The sequence below is a fragment of the Peromyscus californicus genome, unplaced genomic scaffold (assembly GCF_007827085.1).
Source record: "Peromyscus californicus insignis strain IS unplaced genomic scaffold, ASM782708v3 Scaffold_8__1_contigs__length_139910024, whole genome shotgun sequence".
NCBI lineage: Eukaryota > Metazoa > Chordata > Mammalia > Rodentia > Cricetidae > Peromyscus > Peromyscus californicus.
Window position 1 is genome coordinate 120,324,692 of NW_026294606.1, and position 21,054 is coordinate 120,345,745.

The 21,054-nt window shown below is 40.5% G+C and overlaps 1 protein-coding gene across 5 annotated transcripts in view; it reads left to right on the forward strand.

The window, feature by feature from the left end:
- Rpgrip1l (RPGRIP1 like) overlaps positions 1–20,562 on the forward strand; it is a 100,811-nt gene extending 80,249 nt beyond the window's left edge. For 3 of the 5 annotated variants that reach the window (XM_052727795.1, XM_052727796.1, XM_052727799.1), the window contains 4 exons: positions 3,337–3,520; positions 11,834–11,918; positions 15,736–15,869; positions 17,696–20,562. In XM_052727795.1, the coding sequence (XP_052583755.1) occupies positions 3,337–3,520; positions 11,834–11,918; positions 15,736–15,869; positions 17,696–17,808 (516 nt within the window). In that variant the 3' untranslated portion in view covers positions 17,809–20,562. Of the gene's footprint in view, positions 1–3,336; positions 3,521–11,833; positions 11,919–14,433; positions 15,870–17,695 lie in introns of those variants that run through there. The other 2 variants (XR_008215688.1, XM_052727797.1) reach the window with 2 other exon arrangements.
- Positions 20,563–21,054: the final 492 nt, after the last annotated feature.

Sequence of the window (21,054 nt, forward strand, 5' to 3'; positions counted from 1 at the left end):
AGCAGCTAGGTGAGGACTCCATGCAGGTCCATGTATGGACCAAGAAACAGTGAGAGCTGTGGAAGAAAGCAGTCAGCAGCCACACAGAGGTCAGCACAAAGTGTATGGTCATAGTGACTGGATTTTGTACTCTGAAAAAGATTATTTCAGACATAATAAACTAGAGATGCAAAAAAACAAACAATATACCCAGCACACCATGACTTGAGGGGATGGCTAGAGTATAGGATAGTAGAAAGATTTTCAAGCAAAGTAAAAGGTGATATGGTTAGGACTATAGGCAAGAGATTAGAAGTCGGGCTGCCTGCCTCATGCCTTACATGTGTCTTTCGTGATCATGAGAGTAATCTACTTCTTGGATGTGCACAATAGTGGTCCCCACTGTCCACTGAACTTTCTTACAGTCCGTTTCCTGTTGCCAACAAGTTATCTGTTATATCAGTCCTGTCAAGTTTCTACTTTTTAATAACTAAAATTCCATTGTTTTAAAAGAATCTAAAGACATTTCTCAAATACTAAATGAGGAGAGGGGCCAATGGCTGCACACTGTGTGAAAAATCAAATGCTTTCAACAGTTCAGCCAAGCACTGCAGTAGAAAAGAAAATGAACAGAAATGCTGATCTATACGGTATAGTTGAGGGGAGAGATGCAAACAGCAAAAAGACTCAGACCTTCCAGCTATAGACAACAGCAGTCAAAAGACGATGCTGTTGGCTGAGGTAAAAATGCCAGAGCACAGATGGAACAGGAGAGAGAAAATGCAGCCACACGGTGGCTGGGCCTCTTCTTCTCCAGATCTTCCTACATGAACCAGTTAAACTGTTGACTTGAATGTAGCAGATTCAATCAAATGTTCGAATAAATTGCCTAGTACCGCGGGCGGTGGTGGCACACGCCTTTAATCCCAGCACTCGGGAGGCAGAGCCAGGTGGATCTCTGTGAGTTCGAGGCCAGCCTGGGCTACCAAGTGAGTCCCAGGAAAGGCGCAAAGCTACACAGAGAAACCCTGTCTCGAAAAACCAAAAAAAAAAAAAAAAAAAAAAAAAAATCTGTTAAAAAAAAAAATTTCCTAGTACCATTACTGACAATTATAATGCTTGAAAAATGTCTTCTTCAGAGCTTGCTTTCTGGACATAGATGATTTGCCATTCACCCCTTTAGACCTCTAACATCAAATGAACAAAGTCACCATGGTTTGCACTCATAGGACTGAGCAGAAAATTAGATATTGGGGTGGGAGAAGCTACCAAAATAGCAAAACAGGAGCAGAATGAAAAATAGACAAATAGGTTTAAATGCTTTTTTTTATATAATTCAGTGTATTTTCCTTTTGTTGTTACCTTTGGCGAATTCCTCATAGTCCTGACAACCCAAATTAGCTCTTAAAATCATGCAAGTTTCTGCTTGGGAATCATATAGTTAATATAGCATTGATAAAATATAAAATAATGTCTTAAATATATTAGGGTCCTGTGCTATTTTAAAATTCATTTGTGTCATCATGCATCATAAAGAGTTTTGAATTCTTGTCTCCACAAGCTGGAATGAGTGTATGCTTCTTCCTTCCAGCTATTTCCTCTCATTCTTTTGTGCAGAAGCATAAACATTTTCTAAGGTTCTATTGATATGTAATTCTAAGCTGCCTATATTCCCGTTCCCGTTTGCATTGTGCTTTTACTCATGCCTGCATTATAAAATATACGTGTGCACTTCTTGCAACCACAGTACATTTTAAGGAAAAAACAGTGTCGTTTAAGATATTTCCCTTACCATGTAGTCTCCGCCAGTCAGAGGGCTTTTCTGAGCTGAGGTTAGACAATAGCACCAACTTCATTTTTTATGCACGTGAACAGAGAGGGCTTGAGGTTATTAGTTGAAACCGAGTAACCTTTCCAGGCTTTCATCTCTTTCTTTTCAAATTTGAATATGAAAAGCATATTCAAGTCAAAGACCATCACTTTAATGACATTTGGCAGTCATTTGATTTATTAGGTTTTAGAAAAAATTTTCCTTTAAATATTTCATCATACTATGCTAATCCTAGTAATATTGCCAGCTGCAGCCTTGTACCTGTATTAGTGGAGACAGAATGGTGTGGAATTTTCTCTGTCATCCTAGTAAAATTTCCATGAATCTACTGAATAATAAAATAACCTTATTGAAATATTCAGATTTCAGTTTTTAGTTAAAGTGTTTTAGAATGCATAATAAAAGAAAATGTCTTTTGAAAGAAGGGGGTAAAATTACTTCATCAAATATTGAGGGGGTTGACAGCAATGGAGTGGTTCTTTGTGGAGGCATACTTTCAATAGGATATTGAAATTTTCTTTAATTCGCTTAATTTCATCCGGTAAAATGTCCACATCATCATTATGGTGGGGTTACATGCTGGTATACACTTAACAGTGAATTTTTACAACCTGGTCACAAAACAAATGTTATTTTCATGTTTTTCTAATTATTACTTTAAGTTTATATGATTGACAGTATCGTGGCTTTGATAGTAAAGAATAATTTTTAAATAACAAATTTTAAATTGTGAGAAACAAATTTAACTGAGGAAAGATTGTAGTGTGATCAAATATTGAAGTCATAGTTGTCAATTGAAGTCATTCCTCAAAGAACATTTCCAAATCTCATGTTAATGTCTGTGGAGTCTAGGAGAATATCAAACAAATGTCATTTTAATTCTTCGTTCTATAAATGTGAAATGGAAAATAAATTGCAAGAAATAATATGTAAACTTAAATATAAGATTTTGTTTCTTTTGTTTGAAAATGTGTTACTTACTGAATGAAATAAATTATGGCAGAAATGTGAAAATGAGCTGTAGCTTCTGCCTCCGTTGCTATAGATTGATATAGCTATATATATTAGCATAATAGTGCTAAAGTGTTCAACAGGCTTTGATCACTGCATAATTGAGTGTTCCCAGGTACTGCGGATGAAATAAAGCAGTGATAAACATGTACTTCATTACCTAGTTTGAAACAAGGCCAACTGATACTTGTCATTCTGAAAGCCATCGGAGATGAAGACCTCATAATCTTCACTCCTCATAGACTACCAGTGGGGTATTTATAGCCTCAAATGTAAATCAGGAGACGATTGCCATGACACTGTTAACTTCAAACCCTGGGGCATTAGAATCTCATTCTCTCTGTGTGTCATGAATAATCTATCATGTGGAATGTACAGTAGTGTACACTGCATTCCAGAAAAGAAACCCATTGGCCACGGCGTTTTACTTTAAACTAATAGTGGAATAGAATAAAGTATTTTTTTTTCATTTGATTATTTTGCTTCTGTTGTTTTTGGTTTTACTCTTTAAACAGCCATCAGAGGAAATTCGGATTGAGATCATAGCTCTGAGCCTTAATGATTCTCGAATAACCAGGGATGACACTATCCAACGGCTGTTCATTGAGTGTCGGTTCTACAGTCTTCCCGCTGAAGAGACACCTGTGTCACTGCCAAAACCCAAGCATGGGCAGTGGGTCTACTATAACTATACCAATGGTAAGTATGATTTATTTGTGATATAGACTTTTATGTGGGTTTTTCTTTCGTGAAGTAAGCTAAGGTAATATGCATAGAGTTTAATTCTCTGATGTGCACATGCAGAGAAGTCTTGTCAGACTAGATTAATAAAAGCCAACACTGTAGCATAACAATTCAGAAAAGTATTTTGAAGCCATTGTAAAACTATGAGAAAACACAGACAATTAGAAAGCGGTGTCTGGCTGTACCTACTATATTATGGTATCTACAAGAAATGCCACCCACCTAGGTCTACTGTTGAATTTTAATTTAAAAACCTGACATTTTAACGAGGGGGGGGATGATGTGCTAGGCTTTTTCTTGGTTACAGCATTCAGATTGTATAGTGCCCTGATTGTGGGCTGCCTTTTTGGTCAGTGCCTTCCCATCAATGTTTCTGTGCTGCCTAATACAGTGATGCATAATCTCTTAATCATTGCAGCAGACAGGTTTCCCTTCTAGGGCTTGCTCTACCTACCAGTTAACATAAGTCTTTTGGACCAACACAGATCCAATAAGCACCTTGAGAATGCTCAGATCAATCAGTTCTTAGGAGTTTTTCATATTACATGATCAACAATGTAGAATCAGAGGAAAAACAAAGGTCAGATCAAGCTACCTTCATCAAGAGTCGAAACAACTTAGAACATTCTCTGGAGTCTGTGAAAGCATGAAGATGGGACTGCCTAGCTTTTATTGAATCAGGCCGTCTCATTCAGGTTGGACACTATCTTAGTTACTTCTCCGTTGCTGTGAAGAGATGCCATGATGAAGGCAACTTATAGACGAAAGAGTTTGTTAGGGGCTTATAGCTTCAGAGGGTAGTCCATGACCATCAGAGTAGGGACAGTGACAGCACATGGGCATGGCTAAGAGATTACATACTGAGACAGCAAATATGAGGCAGACAAGAAGCCAGCTGGACTGGCGTGGGCCTTTGAAACCTCAAAGCTCCCTCCCAATGGCACACTCCCTCCAACAAGGCCACACTCCTAGTCCTTCCCAAACAGTTCCACCAACTGTGGGCCAAGCATTGAAACCTGAGCATGTGAGGGCCATTCTCATTCAAACCACCACAAGAACCATGATGATGATGATGATGATGATGATGATGTTTTAAAATAGTCTCTCTCTATGTAGCCCTAGCTGTCCTGGAGCTAGCTATATAGGCCAAACTGACTGGCCTTGGACTCTCATAGATCCCCCTGCCTCTGCTTCACAAGTGCTGGGATTAAAAACATGACCCACCAAACCAACTACTAAGATTTTTTTTTTTTTGCCAGTCTTAGAAACTGCATTGTAAGAAACACATATAGTCTTGCTGTTGTGGCAGCAGAATTACAGATGATCATGCCTACTCAAAACACTGACCTTTTTAGAAATATGTTCATAGTTTGAGGCAATAATCTTGAGGACCCAGAGATCTGCTCTAATCTTATCTGTATGTGCAATTCTCACTAAGTGTGAACTTGGTCCAGATATGTTGATCCCCTGGTTCCTTCATTTCTTATTTAAAGACAAAGTGATTTTTAAGATCCCTTCCAGCTAAAACTCCACAAGTGATGGCTTGAAAAATTGTCTGAGAAGTAAGTGGTGTGGTCAGGACTCTAGGTGCACCCCTTCACTCATTTGCTGTCAAAGAAACATTCCCAAAAGTATTTTCTTAAGTTTCCTCAGGATATTCAATTGCACAGTACCAGAAAAATAAACCATATCAAAATATTAGTAGTAGTAAAAAGATATGTTCAGTTAATTTTAACGAGAATACCCCAAGGAAAGAGATAGACTTTGACCTTTATTGTTCTATAAAGGTCGCCAGCACAGTGTTCAGCTAGACTGGCAACAGATTGTTCTTGAAAAGTTGCCTGTACACTGAGAAATGTGGCCAGGTAGCAGAGCAGATATTTCCATTTGCCTAGAAAGCATACCCAATCCTTCAGATCAAACCTGTGATACATGCTAACGCCTCCTAGGTTTTGTGCATATGAGTTGTAGAGATCTGGCTGGGATCTTGCTGCCAGGTCACTTTATTTCTCCCCTTTATTGCAAGGCCTCTACTATCTGATTGGTGGTTTAAGAGTTGCTTATGTTTCTAAGGAATTAGCCATTTGATTGGGGGGGGGGGTCTCTTTTAGAATAGAAAAAAATTCAGTAGCAATATTTATTATACTTAAGTTTCTGTTCTTGTCTATTGAGTTTTGACTAATTGACTGTTTGTGAGCATCTTTGTGAATAGGGAAAGAAATACACTCAGCTCTTAAAACTGATGTTGTTTCCTATGAAAAACTCAAGTCCCAGGTCATCAGAAAATTTGAGAAATAGTAACCTTGTTAGCATTTTTTTTCATTTAGGTAGGACGTGGAAATATTCATTCTTTAATCGTTATACCTGTATCACTGTTGCAGAGAGACTTCCTTGAATCATTGGTTAATAAATATTATTGTAATGTAACTAATTATTGTACTATTTACCATTCACTTGCTACTTAGAGAAAGTTGATATAATACAGCCTTACATCTTGCAAATTTCATTGAAAGTTAATGAAAGTTATTTTATTTCCAAATCAGCTTTTGAAATCCAATGGAAGATTTAGGGCACAATTAAGACATACTCTCTCGTGTGAACACTCTACCCACAGAGAGGTTCACTGAACCCAGCTCTGATTTGACTCTTCATTATGATCTGAATCACACAAAAGGAACTTGAATGCCAAGGCCTAAATTAGGTACATAAGATGACTGGAATAAACTAGCAATCCCCAGGATCATTCATAATCGAATTCAGTCTTTATGAAGAGGTGTTAATGTCAGCTCCATGTGCATACAAGAATATTTTCTTAGGGCTACTATTACTGAAAAAACTGAAGTTCAATTCACTTGATAGACGTTAGTAGCAAGAATAAAACATTTGCATTTTATTGGGCTTGGAAATATACTCTGAGAATGCTGAGTAAAGAAAATAGTTTTTTGGGGGAAAGATTAATGGTAGGCCTGAAGAAGGTTGTCTGGGCTGAATAAAGCTTTCTGGGGAATTGACAGTAGAAAGAAGAAAGATTAATGAAATCAGCTGAGGTTTTTATGAGACTTGTGCAGATCTGGACCCCTAGTCTCTGAGGACTGAGCAGTCTATCTTTTGGAACAATTAAAGTTTAATTCAGAAAATGAAAAGGATGTAGAACATCAGATTTTGTTACTAATAGGAAGAGAAATTTGGCAAAGATAAAGATTACAGGGGTGATAATATTTTAATATAAAAGTTATCAAAGGTTCAAGGTTAACAACCTCCTCTAGTTAAACACTCTGCATCTCTCTTGCATTTGATATTGATGGAGAATGTGCAGATTTCTTCAGTCTACCAGACTGAGGGATTTTTTTTTACTGTATTTAATCGACACAATAATTATAAATGTTGGAGTGCAGATATAGTCAGTGCTAGGGTGCTTGTCTAACAAGCACGAGGCCCTAAGTTCAAACCCTGAACCCTAGTAAAAATAAAGCTATACTTCTTTACAGGGCACCACATGATGTTTCCATACATATACGCAGCACTCCGTGTTCATCTCAGACTAAGCCTGTCTGCTTTTGCTAATGTTTAATCCTTCTTTGTGGTAAAAATATTCATAATCCTTTGCTCTTTGAAATAGTCATTCTGTACAGTATATACCAGAACTTCCTTCTCCTATCTAATATAACCTGGGACACACTGATCAACCTTTCCCATCCCTCCCATCTTCTCCCCAAGCTTCTGGAACCCATTATTCTGTTTGTAACCTCTCTGAGATCAACTTCTTTAGATTCCACATGTATTAGATACCACAGCTTATTGGACTGGATGTAATGCTCTCCAGCGTCCCCCAACCCCATTTGTGTTGTCACAACTAACAGAATTTTATCCTTTATGTTACTGAAAGTTATTAAATTGAGTGGTAATTGGAGATTAGCTTGAGTTTGGACTATCATATTTTTTGCACCTGTTTTTTGGGGTGGGTCAGGATTTCTTTTGGTTTTTGTTTGTTTGTTTTGTTTTTTTTATTAAGGAATTTTTTATTCATTTTATATACCAATCACAGATTGCTCTCTCCTCCCTACACCCACCCCTCCCACCTCCCTCCCCCAACCCACACCCCATTCCTTCCTCCAACAAGGCAAGGTCTCCCATGGGGAGTCTACAGAGCCTGGTACATTCAGGAGAGGCAAGTCCAAGCCCCTCCCCTTGCATCAAGGCTGTACGAGGTGTCCCACCATAGGTAGTGGGCTCCAGAAAGCCAGCTCATGCACCAGGGATGGATCCTAATCCTACTACCAGGGATCCCTTAAGCAGATCAAGTTACACAACTGTCTTGCTTATGCAGAGGACCTAGTCCAGTCCCATAGAAACTCCACAGCTGTTGTCTAAAGTTTATGAGTTCCCACTAGTTTGGTTTGGTTGTCTCTGTAGGTTTCCCCATCATGATCTTGCTGCCCCTTGCTCATAGAATCCTTCTTCTCTCTCTTTGACTAGACTCCTGGAGCTCGGTCTGATGCTTGTTTGTGGGTCTCTGCATCTGCTTCCATCAGTTACTAGATGAGGCTCTATGATGACAGGGTACTCACTGATCTGATTACTGGGGAAAGCCAGTTCAGGCACCCTCTCCACTATTGCTGGTAGTCTAAGCTGGGGCCATCCTTGTGGATTCCTGGGAACTTCCCCAGCACCTGGCCTCTCCCCATCCCCATGATGTCTCCCTCCATCATGAACTATCATATTTTTTAAGTGCGTGCTTTTGTGAAGTTTATGTCAAAACTTAGCAAGTGCTAGACAAATGTGATTTCTCATGGAAATGTGAGTTAAACACTATAACTGTTTGAGAGAGTCAATTACTTTTAGTATCTACCATTATTACATTTTAAAGAGTGTATTTAAAATTGAAATTATTTTTTTAAATGTCCATCTATTATTTCAGAATCCCACATGAATCTTGGTGTTCACAGCATCATAGGGCCATGTGTCATAATCATAGGTGGCCAAAGTATCCTTCTTTCCCACAGCATTCAACACAGAGTGTTTAGTACTTCTTGATCTCATTTAAAAATTGGGTGAAGGAATGTTGGTCTGAGATGGTTCTTGGTGTATGGTATCCTGACCAGCATCAATAGCAGCAAAAAGAAGGATGTTACAATGGCAAATTCTTGGGCTATGCCGCAGATGCCGTGAATCAGAAATGAAACTCTGAGGTTCAGCACAGTAATCCACATTTTACCAAGCCATCCAAGTAGCTGGGACGTGTGTTAAATACCAAGAACCACTAAGCTAAACTCAGAAGCCCAATCTAGGCTATGTTTGTACAAATAGGCACAATTCCAAGTTGGTATGCTTTTGTAAAACTAAATTTATTGGTTATGAACTAGAATTTTATTTTCAAAAATGAATTTTTAAGAGTCAACCAAAGTATTTAAGTCAACTTGATGGATCTAATCAATATTCCTTTATGGAACAATGAGAAGGCAGGTGGGTGGCCCAGTTCAGCTACAGACCTCTCCCCATTCCAGCCTTGGACCAACAACATGCCCAGTTGAAATGCCAGGAGAAGCTTAGCTGCAGGGGAGCGACGGAGCCACAGACACTAGAGAGCTCTCGCTACGCTCCAACAAGGCTCTGGCCTTCTCCGGTCTGCGTCGCCATCTGTAAAACAGAGAGCAACCTCTCTCTGAACCCTGTGGTTGAGTGTGGTACCGAGTGCAAAAACGTCACTCAGTAAACGCACAGCGTGGTGGTGCAGAAACATAGTTGGGGAGTTGTTTTATTTTTGAAGGTTAAACATGTTTTTATTTTGAAGGTTAAACGTGTGTCTCAGCAGTTCTACCTCAGTGTAAATAGCAGAAAGAATCAAAATCAAGACACAAGCACATAATGAACCATGTGTTCACTGCTCCTGACAGCTAGAGGGAGAAACAAAATGTCTTGTGTGCATAGAATGGAATGTAATTCAGCATTACATATGATACATGCTGCAGCAGAAATGAGCCTTGAAAATATTACTGCTAAGAGAATAAGCCAGAGATAAAAAGACATATGTGTGATTCCACTTAGAGGAGGTAGATTGAGACAGAAAGGGACTGAAAAGTCACTGATTAGTAGGTTAGTAGGTAGATTTTCAGTTGGAGATGAGGGAAGGATTCTAGAGAGGAAAAGTGGTGACAGTGTTTGCTGTGTCTACATTCAATGTCAATGAACATATGCTATAAAGTGGTTAAAATGCTATATTTTAAGTTATATGTATGTTACCACAAAAATTGAAATTCATCAAAACTAATCTAAATTTAATTGAAAGAACTTTTTATTTGAATTTGAATGATGGAGTTGGAAATTCAGAGGCTTTAATACAAAGAAAAGATTTTTATTTATGTATCAAAGACTTAAGAAATTGTTTGGAAAAAAAGGAATTTTTATTTGGTAAGTGTAGCTGGAGTTATCTCTAGTCCCATCCGGGCCCACAGCCAAATAAACACACAGACGCTTATATTATTTAAACTGTTTGGCCTAGTGGCTCAGGCTTCTTGCTATCTAGTTCTTATATCTTAAATTAACCCATTTCTATAAATCTATACCTTGCCACATGGCTCGTGGCTTACTGGTATCGTACATCATGCTTCTCATGGCGGCAGCTGGCAACATCCCCTGACTCAGCCTTCCAGTTCCCAGAATTCTCCTCTCTCTTTGTCCTGCCTATACTTCCTGCCTGGCTACTGGCCAATCAGCACTTTATTTATCAATCAATCAGAGCAACACATTCACAGCACACAGAAAGACATCTCCAGCAGATAAGGGTAATAGTTCATGTCATGATACATGTCAGTCTGAAAAGCAATAGAGATTTGTCACTGTTTCTGCCTTAGTTTTTTTTTTTTTTTTAACTTACTAAGTATGAGTGAGAAAGAGAGTGTGGGCATATGTGTGCACACCCTACCTCAGTTTTTCTTCTAAATTACTTTCATTATTCTGGCCCTCAAATGTTATAAACCAATATGACTTACAAGCTTTGGGATTATGAAGTAGAAGAATACACGATAAGCCAGATATTGAATTAGCAACAAAAAAAAAAATCCTGGTAAGTTTGATATACTGACAGCCTCTAAAACTAAGGTACTGACCCACAGCATTAGGAAAATTTATCTACTAAGGTGACTTTCTGCAGTGGTCAGAAACACACTCAAATCATTTGTGTTGGTCTCTGCAAATTTCAGTAGCTATAATGAACTCCACACGGTATGGCCAACTGTAAGGACAGAGGCCTTAGTTCTCCAGAGCTGGGTGACTTGCCTGCTGTTCCTCCAATGATTCTACTTCTCCTAGCCACTAAGTTACCTCTTGACAGGCAGCTTGTCTCCCACTCCATGTGCCTAACTCCCACAGGGCACCTTTGAATTTTGGTTAATATTGTTCAGGGAGTCGATAGCATGATCATTTGGCGCTGAACTGAAACTGTCCTTGGAAACATTGGTGGTGAAATGTGTGTGCCGACTGGAACCTGAGGGAGCACGAGCTCCAGAGTCATCCCAGCACTGTCCCTGTGTGCACTTGGAGTCATACGAGAGCCCTAAGCCCAGACTGGCATGTAGAAGAGGAAAGTCTTCTGCTAAAAAAGCAGGGCGCCAGGTGCACACTGTGTGTACAGCCCGTCCGCACTGCCATCCTCCAGGTGGTACTGTGTGTACAGCCCGTCCGCACTGCCATCCTCCAGGTGGCACTTTGGACAGTTATTTCATCTGTTTCAGCCACATTCCTGAATGCCAAGACCAAAACAGTCTTCACACGCCAAAAGCCCCTCTCCCTTGCTCCACCATGCACAGCCATGTCAGCCTTGAATTTCTTTACCTGCCCACTAGATGCTTCTTTTATTGCATGTGGTGGCAGGAGAGGAGGCTAAGTTACTGGGCTGTCAGGAAGGATGAGCATGCTGCCATACAGGACCATTAGCACTTGCTTCTCGGGTGAAAGAAAACACTGGTAATCCCTCAAATACAAAGCCATGAAGACCCCAGTTTTTCTGTCAGGTCTGCCAGAGCCATTAGCAGGCAGTGATGGTGATGAGGCTCTCCGATGTTGTGTGTATCCTTTCTAACAGTGTGCACGTCAACCTGCCAGTAGCATGACACTTGATCACATTCAGATTGGATTCGGATTTCTCAGACACACAGCAAGGTGGCATGACGTGTGTCTTTAAAAACAGTATTTATGGAGGACAGGATGATGCCAATGGAGTGTAGGTCTGAGTGACTTCCTTGTATGGACCTGTTCTTTCTTTTGCTATAGTGATCCACCTGGATAAAGAAAACAACCCAGCCGAGAGAGACATGTTAAAAGCCATACTGCAAAGGCAAGAACTGCCTCACAGAAGGTACTTACAGCAAGTTCACATAAAGCAAATCTCTGTGTCCTTTCTTTCAGGAATGTTGGAATTTCCTTGCAGTTTTGTTATCAACAAAGAAGTTTGAAAATGAAGACGTGTATGGGGGGGGGGGGGCGTAGCTCAGTGGTAGAGTGCTTGCTTAAGCATGAGTGAGGTACTAAGTTTGGTTCCAGGCACCACAGAAAATGAGAAAAGGCCACAGTAACCACAGTAACTCCTATACCCCAACATTGTTCCTTCAAAAATGGCTAACTGTCCCTCACAGACACAAGTGTTCATGTCATTTTCTCATGAGAGCCGAGTGTGGACCACAGAGGGAAATGCTTACCTAGTGAATGCTGGGATGCTACTCACCTCCCTGTGCTGAAGAAAGGGATGGCCTGCCCCTTCCCACAGGGGACACTAAGGAATGCTCTCTCCTGTTGTTAATACTCAGAGGTGTTCTCTAGTTTGAGAATTTTCTTTCTCTGATGAAAGCCCTGATCAATACTGGTGCTAACTTACCAGCCTTGGCTAGGGGGGTCACCATTCTTCCTTGGCATGGCAAACGTAGTAGACAACCGTAGTGAATTGCTCATAGTGCCTTTGCATGCTGTCTCATCTGCATTTGGACGTATACAATTGTTTAAAACAGTGATACACTGAAATAAAATTTTAAAAATCATTAACTTGGGGCTGAAGAGGTGGCTCGGTGATGAAGAAAGAGTACTAGCTGTTCTTCCAGAGGGTTTGGATTCGGTTACCTGCACCACCATGTGCTTCATAACCATCTACTCCAGTCCCAGGGGATCTGACACCCTCTTCTGGCCTCCATGGTACTGCATGTACATGGAGCATAGACAGACAGACAGACAGACAGACATTCAGGCAAACACTTGGATACATAAAATGAAAATAAATAAAATACCAAAAAATGTTTTTTCCATTATTAATTTTAGGTAGAGTTTTGAGTCTGATTCAAGTTCCCTTTTGGTTTCTTTTTCTTGACTAAAAGTTCTACTGAGAAAATCCACCAATGAGGAAGATAAACTGTGATGACAAGTAAATGAATAAATTAATTACATGCTGTGATGATTAGTAATAAAAATTGAACACAGGGTATGGTGGCACTCACCTTTAATCCCAGCACTTGGGAGGCAGAAGCAGGTGGATCTCTGTTACAGGCCAGTCCAGTCTACATAACAAGTTACAGGCTAGCCAGAGCTACATAGTGAGGACCCTTAAAAAAATAAAGAGAAAGGAAGAAGATTGAACAAGTTAAAGGCCAGAAGAGAAGATAAAAGTGAAAACCATTCTGAGAAGGTGACATTTAACCTGGTTTATGAAGGTTGAAGGGATTCAGTCGAGATACAAGAGCCTGGGACATATGGTTCCAGGCTGAGGGAATGCCAGGCAGGAAGGATAATGCAGAAGGCATTCTGGGATAGATGGGAGGGCTAGCAATGATGGGCCCAGAATTAGGGTTGCAGGAAGACACAGCTGGAGAGCACTTGATGTTTGCACCCCCCCAGATGTGCATCTGGGCCCTCAGGCAGGCCAGGAGCCCTTAGGAGGCATGCACCCAGGTCCCATTTGTTCTGACAGGCCGAAAGTAGGTTAGGAGGGATGCTTGGCTGCATGAATTTGTGGAGACATGTTAGGTTTAAATTCATCTAGTGAGCTTTCTTTCCTTTTGAGTTTAACTTTCTAGTTCTTTCATTGGTTTTGTTTATTTGTTTTTTAATGCTGGGAATGGAAGCCAAGTTCTTGCCAAGGTCCATGTGAGGCAGGAGTTTTAACGCTGATCTGCACCCTAGATCTGTGGATTTTATTTGACCTCTCATTTAGTCTCTCTAGAATTTAAAGCCAGGAATATTGCATTTCCACATCCCTAGTCCTTTTTATAGAACTTAGAAGGTTTTTTAATTTTGTCTCAGAATTCATGCACACTCAGTGAAGGTAATAGCCCTCCTTTATAAGATGATGCAGGTATGAGCTCAGAATCTGAGATTGAAGTGCATTGGGTGTCAAGGTACCTAACGTACCTGGAACTAGCCCGTTACTCTACACCCTGGAGAGCCGTTCTCCTCTGTGTCCCATTCCGTAGGATGCTCTCTGCCAGCACTGTTAGAAGAGTGTGCCATGTCACTCACCGTGCAACAGTGGCCTCTGGTTCCTTTTTTTTTTTCATTTCTCCTTTCCACACTACATTCATTCTAGGACAACTTGGTGGTTGTTGTTCATGCCTGTTTGGCATGCATGTCTATATATGCACCATGTGTATGCTGTGCCTGCAGAGGCCAAAAAAGGGCATTGGGTTATCGATATTTGTGAGCAGCCATGTGGGTGCTGGGACTGAAACCCAAGTCCTCTACAAGAGCAGCCACCTATGAGCTCTATTAACAGTCATTTTGTTTAATTGAGTAGGTAATTTGACAATCTGTTGAAATAGCCTTCCTTCACTTACTCAGCCCGCTGTGTTCTAGGCTCTGGTTACTTATATCGTCCCATCTGATCCTCACAGGAGCCCTCCCTGTTCATAGCTCTAATTGTCCTCATTGCACAGAGAAGAAAACTGAAATCAAGGAGACTTGAATGATTTCTCCAGCATCACACAGCTATCTATGTACGGCAGTAGAATGTAAACTAAGGATGAATGTCCTAACCACCCATCTGAATCCCCATATCCTGTACATCATGTAAAATACTTAGACCACTTGACAGTCTGGATCCATGTTCTGTGATTTCTGTGTAAACGGGTGTTAACTTTCATTTTGACTTAAGAGATTTCTATTTTCTAATCTCTTCCAATTCTTTTCCTAGCCAAAAACGGGGCTTGTAAAGGAATGAAATGCTGAATGTTGTCTTCAGCAAGTTGGTTAGAGACATTGTCGTGTTTACCTATCAGCATTTGGAAAGGATTTCATTTGTGTTTTTCAAGGTCTGATTTCTCAGGGGCTTCGATTTTTCTGTTTCTTGTTTTGTTTCTGATTTGGGATAGATATGTTTCACAGAATTTAAAATGGTAAGGTTTATAAGCATCCATGGTTTAAGCTATGCTGCCAAGACATATCAAAAGAGTACTTAACTGTAAATTCCTGTCATTTGGTCAATCCAAGTGTGTTTGGCCTCAGCACAAGCCACTAATTCAAATCAGTTCCATCAGAGCCCTGCAATTATGTGTCTAAAAGTAAAGTAGAACTTGGATGCTGTGGTTGTATGTTAAAAGGTTGCTAAAGCAATACGAATATCTGATACAGTCGTTGGGCAGAGCCTTGCCTTTCTCTGTGGGCATTCAGACCACTCCCCAGGCAGTGCAACCTCTGCATTTTGTAGGACAACAGACAGCTGGGTAGATTGCTTGCTACCAACCCCAGAGTTGTACAACGGGGGATGGAGAGGAGAAGCATTTGTTTCTATCAAAAATGCTGACTGTGTAACCTACCATGGCCTTTATGAACTTCATCCTTTTAGTCTTAAAAGCAGAGGTATCAAAATATCAGATTTGGTGTAATGACATGAACATTGGGTTCTTGCCTTTGCCTGGTCATTTTCTTTGATTCTGCAGATAATTACCAGGCTAAAAAAGGAGATTAGTGCTCATTGGAAAGCTGGGTGAGCTCTGAGCTTCTAATAGTTCAGTTAAGATATCTACCTAAGGTAATTCCCTTTCTACTGGTGTCATTGAAAACATCACCGTTTCACACATAGTTGTGTGTGTGTGTGTGTGTGTGTGTGTGTGTGTGTGTGTGTGTGTGTGTGTGTCTGTGTGTCTGTGTGTCTGTGTGTGTGTGTCTGTGACCTTCTCTGTCCTGTGCCTTCTTAGTGTGCGCTTCACCGTGGTCAGTGACCCTCCTGAGGACGAGCAGGACCTAGAGTGTGAGGACATCGGCATTGCTCATGTTGACCTCATTGATGTGTTCCAGAAAGGGAGAGACATCACCCAACAGGACATTGATGGTATGAATGCAAGCATGGCTCTGTCTGCACAGCCACCAGCTGCCAAAGGGTCAGGCTCTATATTCAGACTTCTTTCTGCTCCCTGGGAGGGTCTGTCACACCTCAGCAGAAGACTGTGCAGCTCAAGCTAACAACTGCTGTAGCTGGGAGCCTGTCACTGCACCCTCCCCTTCCCTTCCCCATCCTTCTGTGGCTGATAGGAATGTGTAAATAATTGAGCTTCGCAGGAATAACTAACGCATTTCTTAGTGTCGGGGCTAAGACATATAGCCTTAATCTTGTTGTTCGAAACCATGCCAGCCTCTTCTCGAGGCTTCTCTAGTTCAGGGCTGGAGCCAAAGGGTGTGTCTCTGCTAACTCTAGGATTCTAGCAGTTAGGGTTCCTCACAAAACCGTGTCCTAGATTTTTACCTTGCTAGGTATCAGTCCCAGCTGTGCCTCATTTCTTCTTTTCTTACATCACACAATTACACTTTATAAACCATAACCAAGGAAGGCCCTGGCCACTCACAATCAGTTGAGAAACTCATTGTTTCTGCTTTGAGCTGGCTAAATTAACAGCCGTCTCTAGGATGATGTGCTGAGTTTGTTGATTTACCTGTTGAGGCCACAATCAAATCACTTTATGAGCACTTCCTAAGGACCAGGATGGCAGCGATGTGCGGCTACCTGCCCCAGCCACATAACAGGTTCTCGGAAGTCCAGATTGAGCCAAATGATTGCCCAAATTAAACCAAATAAATATGCGGGAGCATGTTTGGAAGCATCCATAAAGTATGCACGTCTAGCTTGGTGGCAGCTAGTTACATTTTGTTTGACACGGAGCAAAAGATGAGAGAATTCAAATGCTCATATAACCTTAGTAAACTCTCTGGGACCAAGAGTCTAACAGAAATCACCAAAGTCAATCTGTTACAGTCAGCTCTGTTTAGTGACCCACTTTCTCCTGTGAGACCACGGGGTCACACTCTGCTGACACCCAGCTGTTAGGTCCATGTTTCAGAAGCCAGTCCAATGACCAGGCACTGTTCTTAGTAGCATTTTAATACCTTGTTCATATGCAAGTGAGTGGTCTCCAAGAAAGATAAAAGCTCAGGAGAATAAACTGGGTAGCAGTGGGCCACTGCACATCCAGTGGACCCCTTCTCCACCTACATACCTACCAAGTTTTCTTTGAAGGTTTCCTCACAACAGTTCTTGGAAGTAACATATACACTACTCGGAGCAGTGCTTGTAGTTCATCTATTCAGGAGGCTGAGGCTGGAGGAACACTTGATCCATCCCATCATTAAAGTTCAAAGAAATAAGAAGAAACCTCAAGACCCATAAGCACTATCAAACGTACAAACTCCAGCATTCTGGCCTTGAATCCTAGAAAATGTCTCCCCAGCTGATCGGGTCCAGGGACTGACGTGGCATACACCAGGCTGTATTTAGAGAGGCCTCAGGATTTAAGTAGTCTGCCTTTGGGGCATCACTGATAGCTCTCCTGAGGAAAGTCCACATTCACTCAAAAAGTGAACCTCAGACCCTCAGAGACAATTCACAGATGTATTAAGGTTTGTGGGTCCAACATTTTGCTTTTCCTAATGCTGATTGCATAATACCTTTGCAGTGGTTTGGAGGTCTGAAGTTGGTTATTCATGCAGTGTGTTAGAAGAAATTTTGACCATGTGTGAATAGCTATAGCCTTTTACTTGGTAAGCTTCAAGATTACATGTAAAATGTGTGTCTTCACACATGTAGTGCTCACACAACTGTGTTCATCTCAAAGCTGTGTGAACTAGCCTAGCATGTCTTTGACCTTGCTGCTGTCTTCTCCTCAGTTGTTGATGCCCGAGCAGACGGAGGGAGCATCGGCAAGCTGAAGGTGACCGTGAAGGCACTCCGTGCCCTACGGTCTGTCTACGAGCAATACAGAGAGGACTTGGAGGCTTGAAAGAAGGCAGCCTACTTCTGAGAACATGCCACATGAAAGCTCCAGGATGAGATTTTGAGTAATCACTCTGCTATGTGTAATCTATAATTCATGGGAGCTGAGGGGGAGTGCCTAGGCTTGAATGTTCAAGTTTTGTTTAGTTTTTTGTTTGTTTGTTTATTTTTCTATCCCTTCTTTCCCATGACTGCCACCCCTTAGGACTTGAGTACTCCTCAGTGGGCTACCTCCTCAATAATTTATATCAACATGATAGAATGAAATATCTATTTACATTTGCAACATTTCTTACAAAGAACTGGGAGTAGTTCCCATTTTTATTTTTCATAAGGAAAAGCTAAATCTTAGGAAACCTATGAAAAAGAAATACTTTTTATGTTATTCCTAATCATCCCACTAAATGGAAAGCCACTGATTAGCCTCATTAAGACTTTTATACTGTGAAGATTTTATTAGAAGCAATATATGAAAATTACTTGGATTAATGTGTTAATCTTCTTCTTTAAAATGCTAATATCCACTTTATGCACATTAAAGCTCAGTATGCATTTTCTTTGATGCATGCAGTTTCTATCAATTAAATATAAAGAAGGACACTTGGCACCAACTTAGTAAATTACTCCCAGTTTTTGTTGTTTTTCATAAACATTGTAGTCATTCCAGGTTCTATGGTGCCAGTGTGTTTGTGATGCTGATATGGGACCCAAGACTGTACTCATTTAAAGATAGATAGATAGATAGATAGATAGATAGACAGACAGACAGACAGGAAACTCATACTTTACAAACTAAAGTTATTACATAGAAAAAAATTAAAGTATGACTCAAATTCTAAAATGTTTAGTTAGACATGAAAGGAGACCCTTTTTTTATCATTTTTTAAACCTCAAGCTTATACAATGCTGGGATGTATCTGGATATGCAGACCCTCAAAAAGCACCTCCAAAAGTTAATTTCTAGCTTTTACACAGTCTTGCTGAAGGGTTTAATTGATATTTTTAATGGAGCTGTGAATCAGTGCTGCAAAGGAATTGTCTCTGGGGGTCTGAGATATAATGCATTTCATTTTTTAATTTACTTTTTTATTTGTCGTTTTCTTCAAAGGATTTTTATAGGCTGTGGGTTTTCACTGTTTGCAAACAGACTATTCCTTCTTAAGCATATGTAAAGTATTCAGGGAGATAAGTAATTTATTAAAATCTACCTAATTTGCCGTGCTATATTAAATCTCTGCTTCAGTGATCACAGACCATTTCATTTAGAGAATTAGGCATTCCCTCTTTGTGTGATTAGAGCCCTGGAAAATGAGTTCTTTGCTCCTATTTGTGAACATTCAAAGCCTGCTAATGGCAGGAAGATGGGATAGATTATGAGACAATTCATTACAGTTCAACAGGGGAAAGCAGCTATAATGCAGAAATGCACGTCTGAATATCAGTGTATAGTTGGACCATCTGCTCTAACGGCTTCAGTGATGACTCCTCCTTGGGAGGCTTTGAAATGACATCCATACGATATTAATTTGTTGGCATACTTTGTGGGACCAGTAGAGTATGATCTGACCACAGAATTCTATAAATTCTGTCTGTACCATTGGGCATCTCTGTCCTCAGGCCTGCCATCTCCAAGAGGAATTTTGCTCTCGTCAAACTCTGCAAATCTTCATAATAACTCATTCCTCTGGAACCTTCTAGTGACCACAAACATCTGCAGACAAAACCTCTCCAATCCTAGTAAACAACCACATGTTTGTTGTCACTTTAGCTGGCTCTGAGCTCATCTTTTTGGCCTCCCTTCCTAGCTTTCTTTGGCTTTGAGCAGCTACAGTGTCATTAAGGCCCATAATATTCCCTGCAGTAATTTAAAACAGTCAGCTTATACCCTGGGATTAGCTGAGTGGTTTTTGAGACATTTATTGTGGTATTCTCCCAGGAGGCATGCATTATTGTTTTAAAATGTTATAGCCCAAACTAAGTAATGCTTTCTGCAGGGAGGAAAATGGGATGGTGCTGACTTCGTAGCATCCCTACGTAGAGACAAGGAAGTGTTACTCAGAAAACTTGAACAAATGAGTCAGCTCTGTAGAGGCTATACCTCAGGTACAGTATAGAATCTATACCTCAGGTACAGTTAGGGAGGTAGCCAGGCTTCTCTTCCATTTGTATTTACTAGCTTTCAAATTCTCAACCTCAGATGTTACAGATGTTCCCAGCACGCACTTGACATGCATGGCTACTAAAGGGCTCTGACGGGGATGTAGTGAGTACCCTTACGTGGAGTCCATGGCATCTTTGTCTAATCATGAGTTAGCCAGGGTTCATTGAAAAGTTCACCTCCGTGAGCCAGGCTTGCTGTAAAGGATGGCTAGGGTGTGGGGCTACCAGGCACAGACACAGCCCCGGAGGAGAACTTGCAGTTCTTGGTAACTGTACAGTACACTCAGCACTCTGGGAGCTGTAATGCTTTTAGTTTGGAAATATGAATAGAGATGTGATGTGGCGTGTGGGAGAGTGTATTGTACATGGTTTTTGCCTACTGTGGTAGAAATGTCAAATTCCCAGCCACTGTCATGAGAAGCAGTTGACAAAAATAAGTTTTATGGTTTACAGTGTGGTTTACGTAGAGAACATTTCTCTTCACTCTCAGTTTCAACATGTTTTCTGAATTATCATGGTTTGTTGCCATTTAACTTAAATTAGTTTTTTTAAGAATAAATAGAGACTATGTTTAATCAAATAAAGAACGGCCACATTGAAATTCTGCTGTTCCTGCCATTCATTTGTTACCACAAAACACAAATAATTTCTATGTGTCAGGAAGAAGTGTGGGCTGAGACATGGTCATGTGATTTGGGAGGCTCTGCGTGCACCAATGTTCCCACAACAAAACATAAATTATTTTAGTAATCTGACATCAAGAGCTGGGACAATGAAAACCAGTTCTTACACATGTTCTAACAAGAATCTGATTAGCATTTTTGTGGATATGGAAAATAACTTTTTTTTACTCAAGCTGGCACTGTTGCTGTGTTTAGAATGATTTCCTTATGTACAGAACAGCAAAATGTGAATCATGTCTGTGAACAAATATGAAAATAAAGTACGATCTTTGTGTAACACAAACAACCAAGGAAGAAGCCTTGAGTTGTAACGTGATCAAGTGATTGACACTATTGGGATGGTAACTCGTCCCAGAGGTAAGAGTGCATTCTAGTAAGGGACCCATGCCCAAAGGCCTCTGAGTACCTTA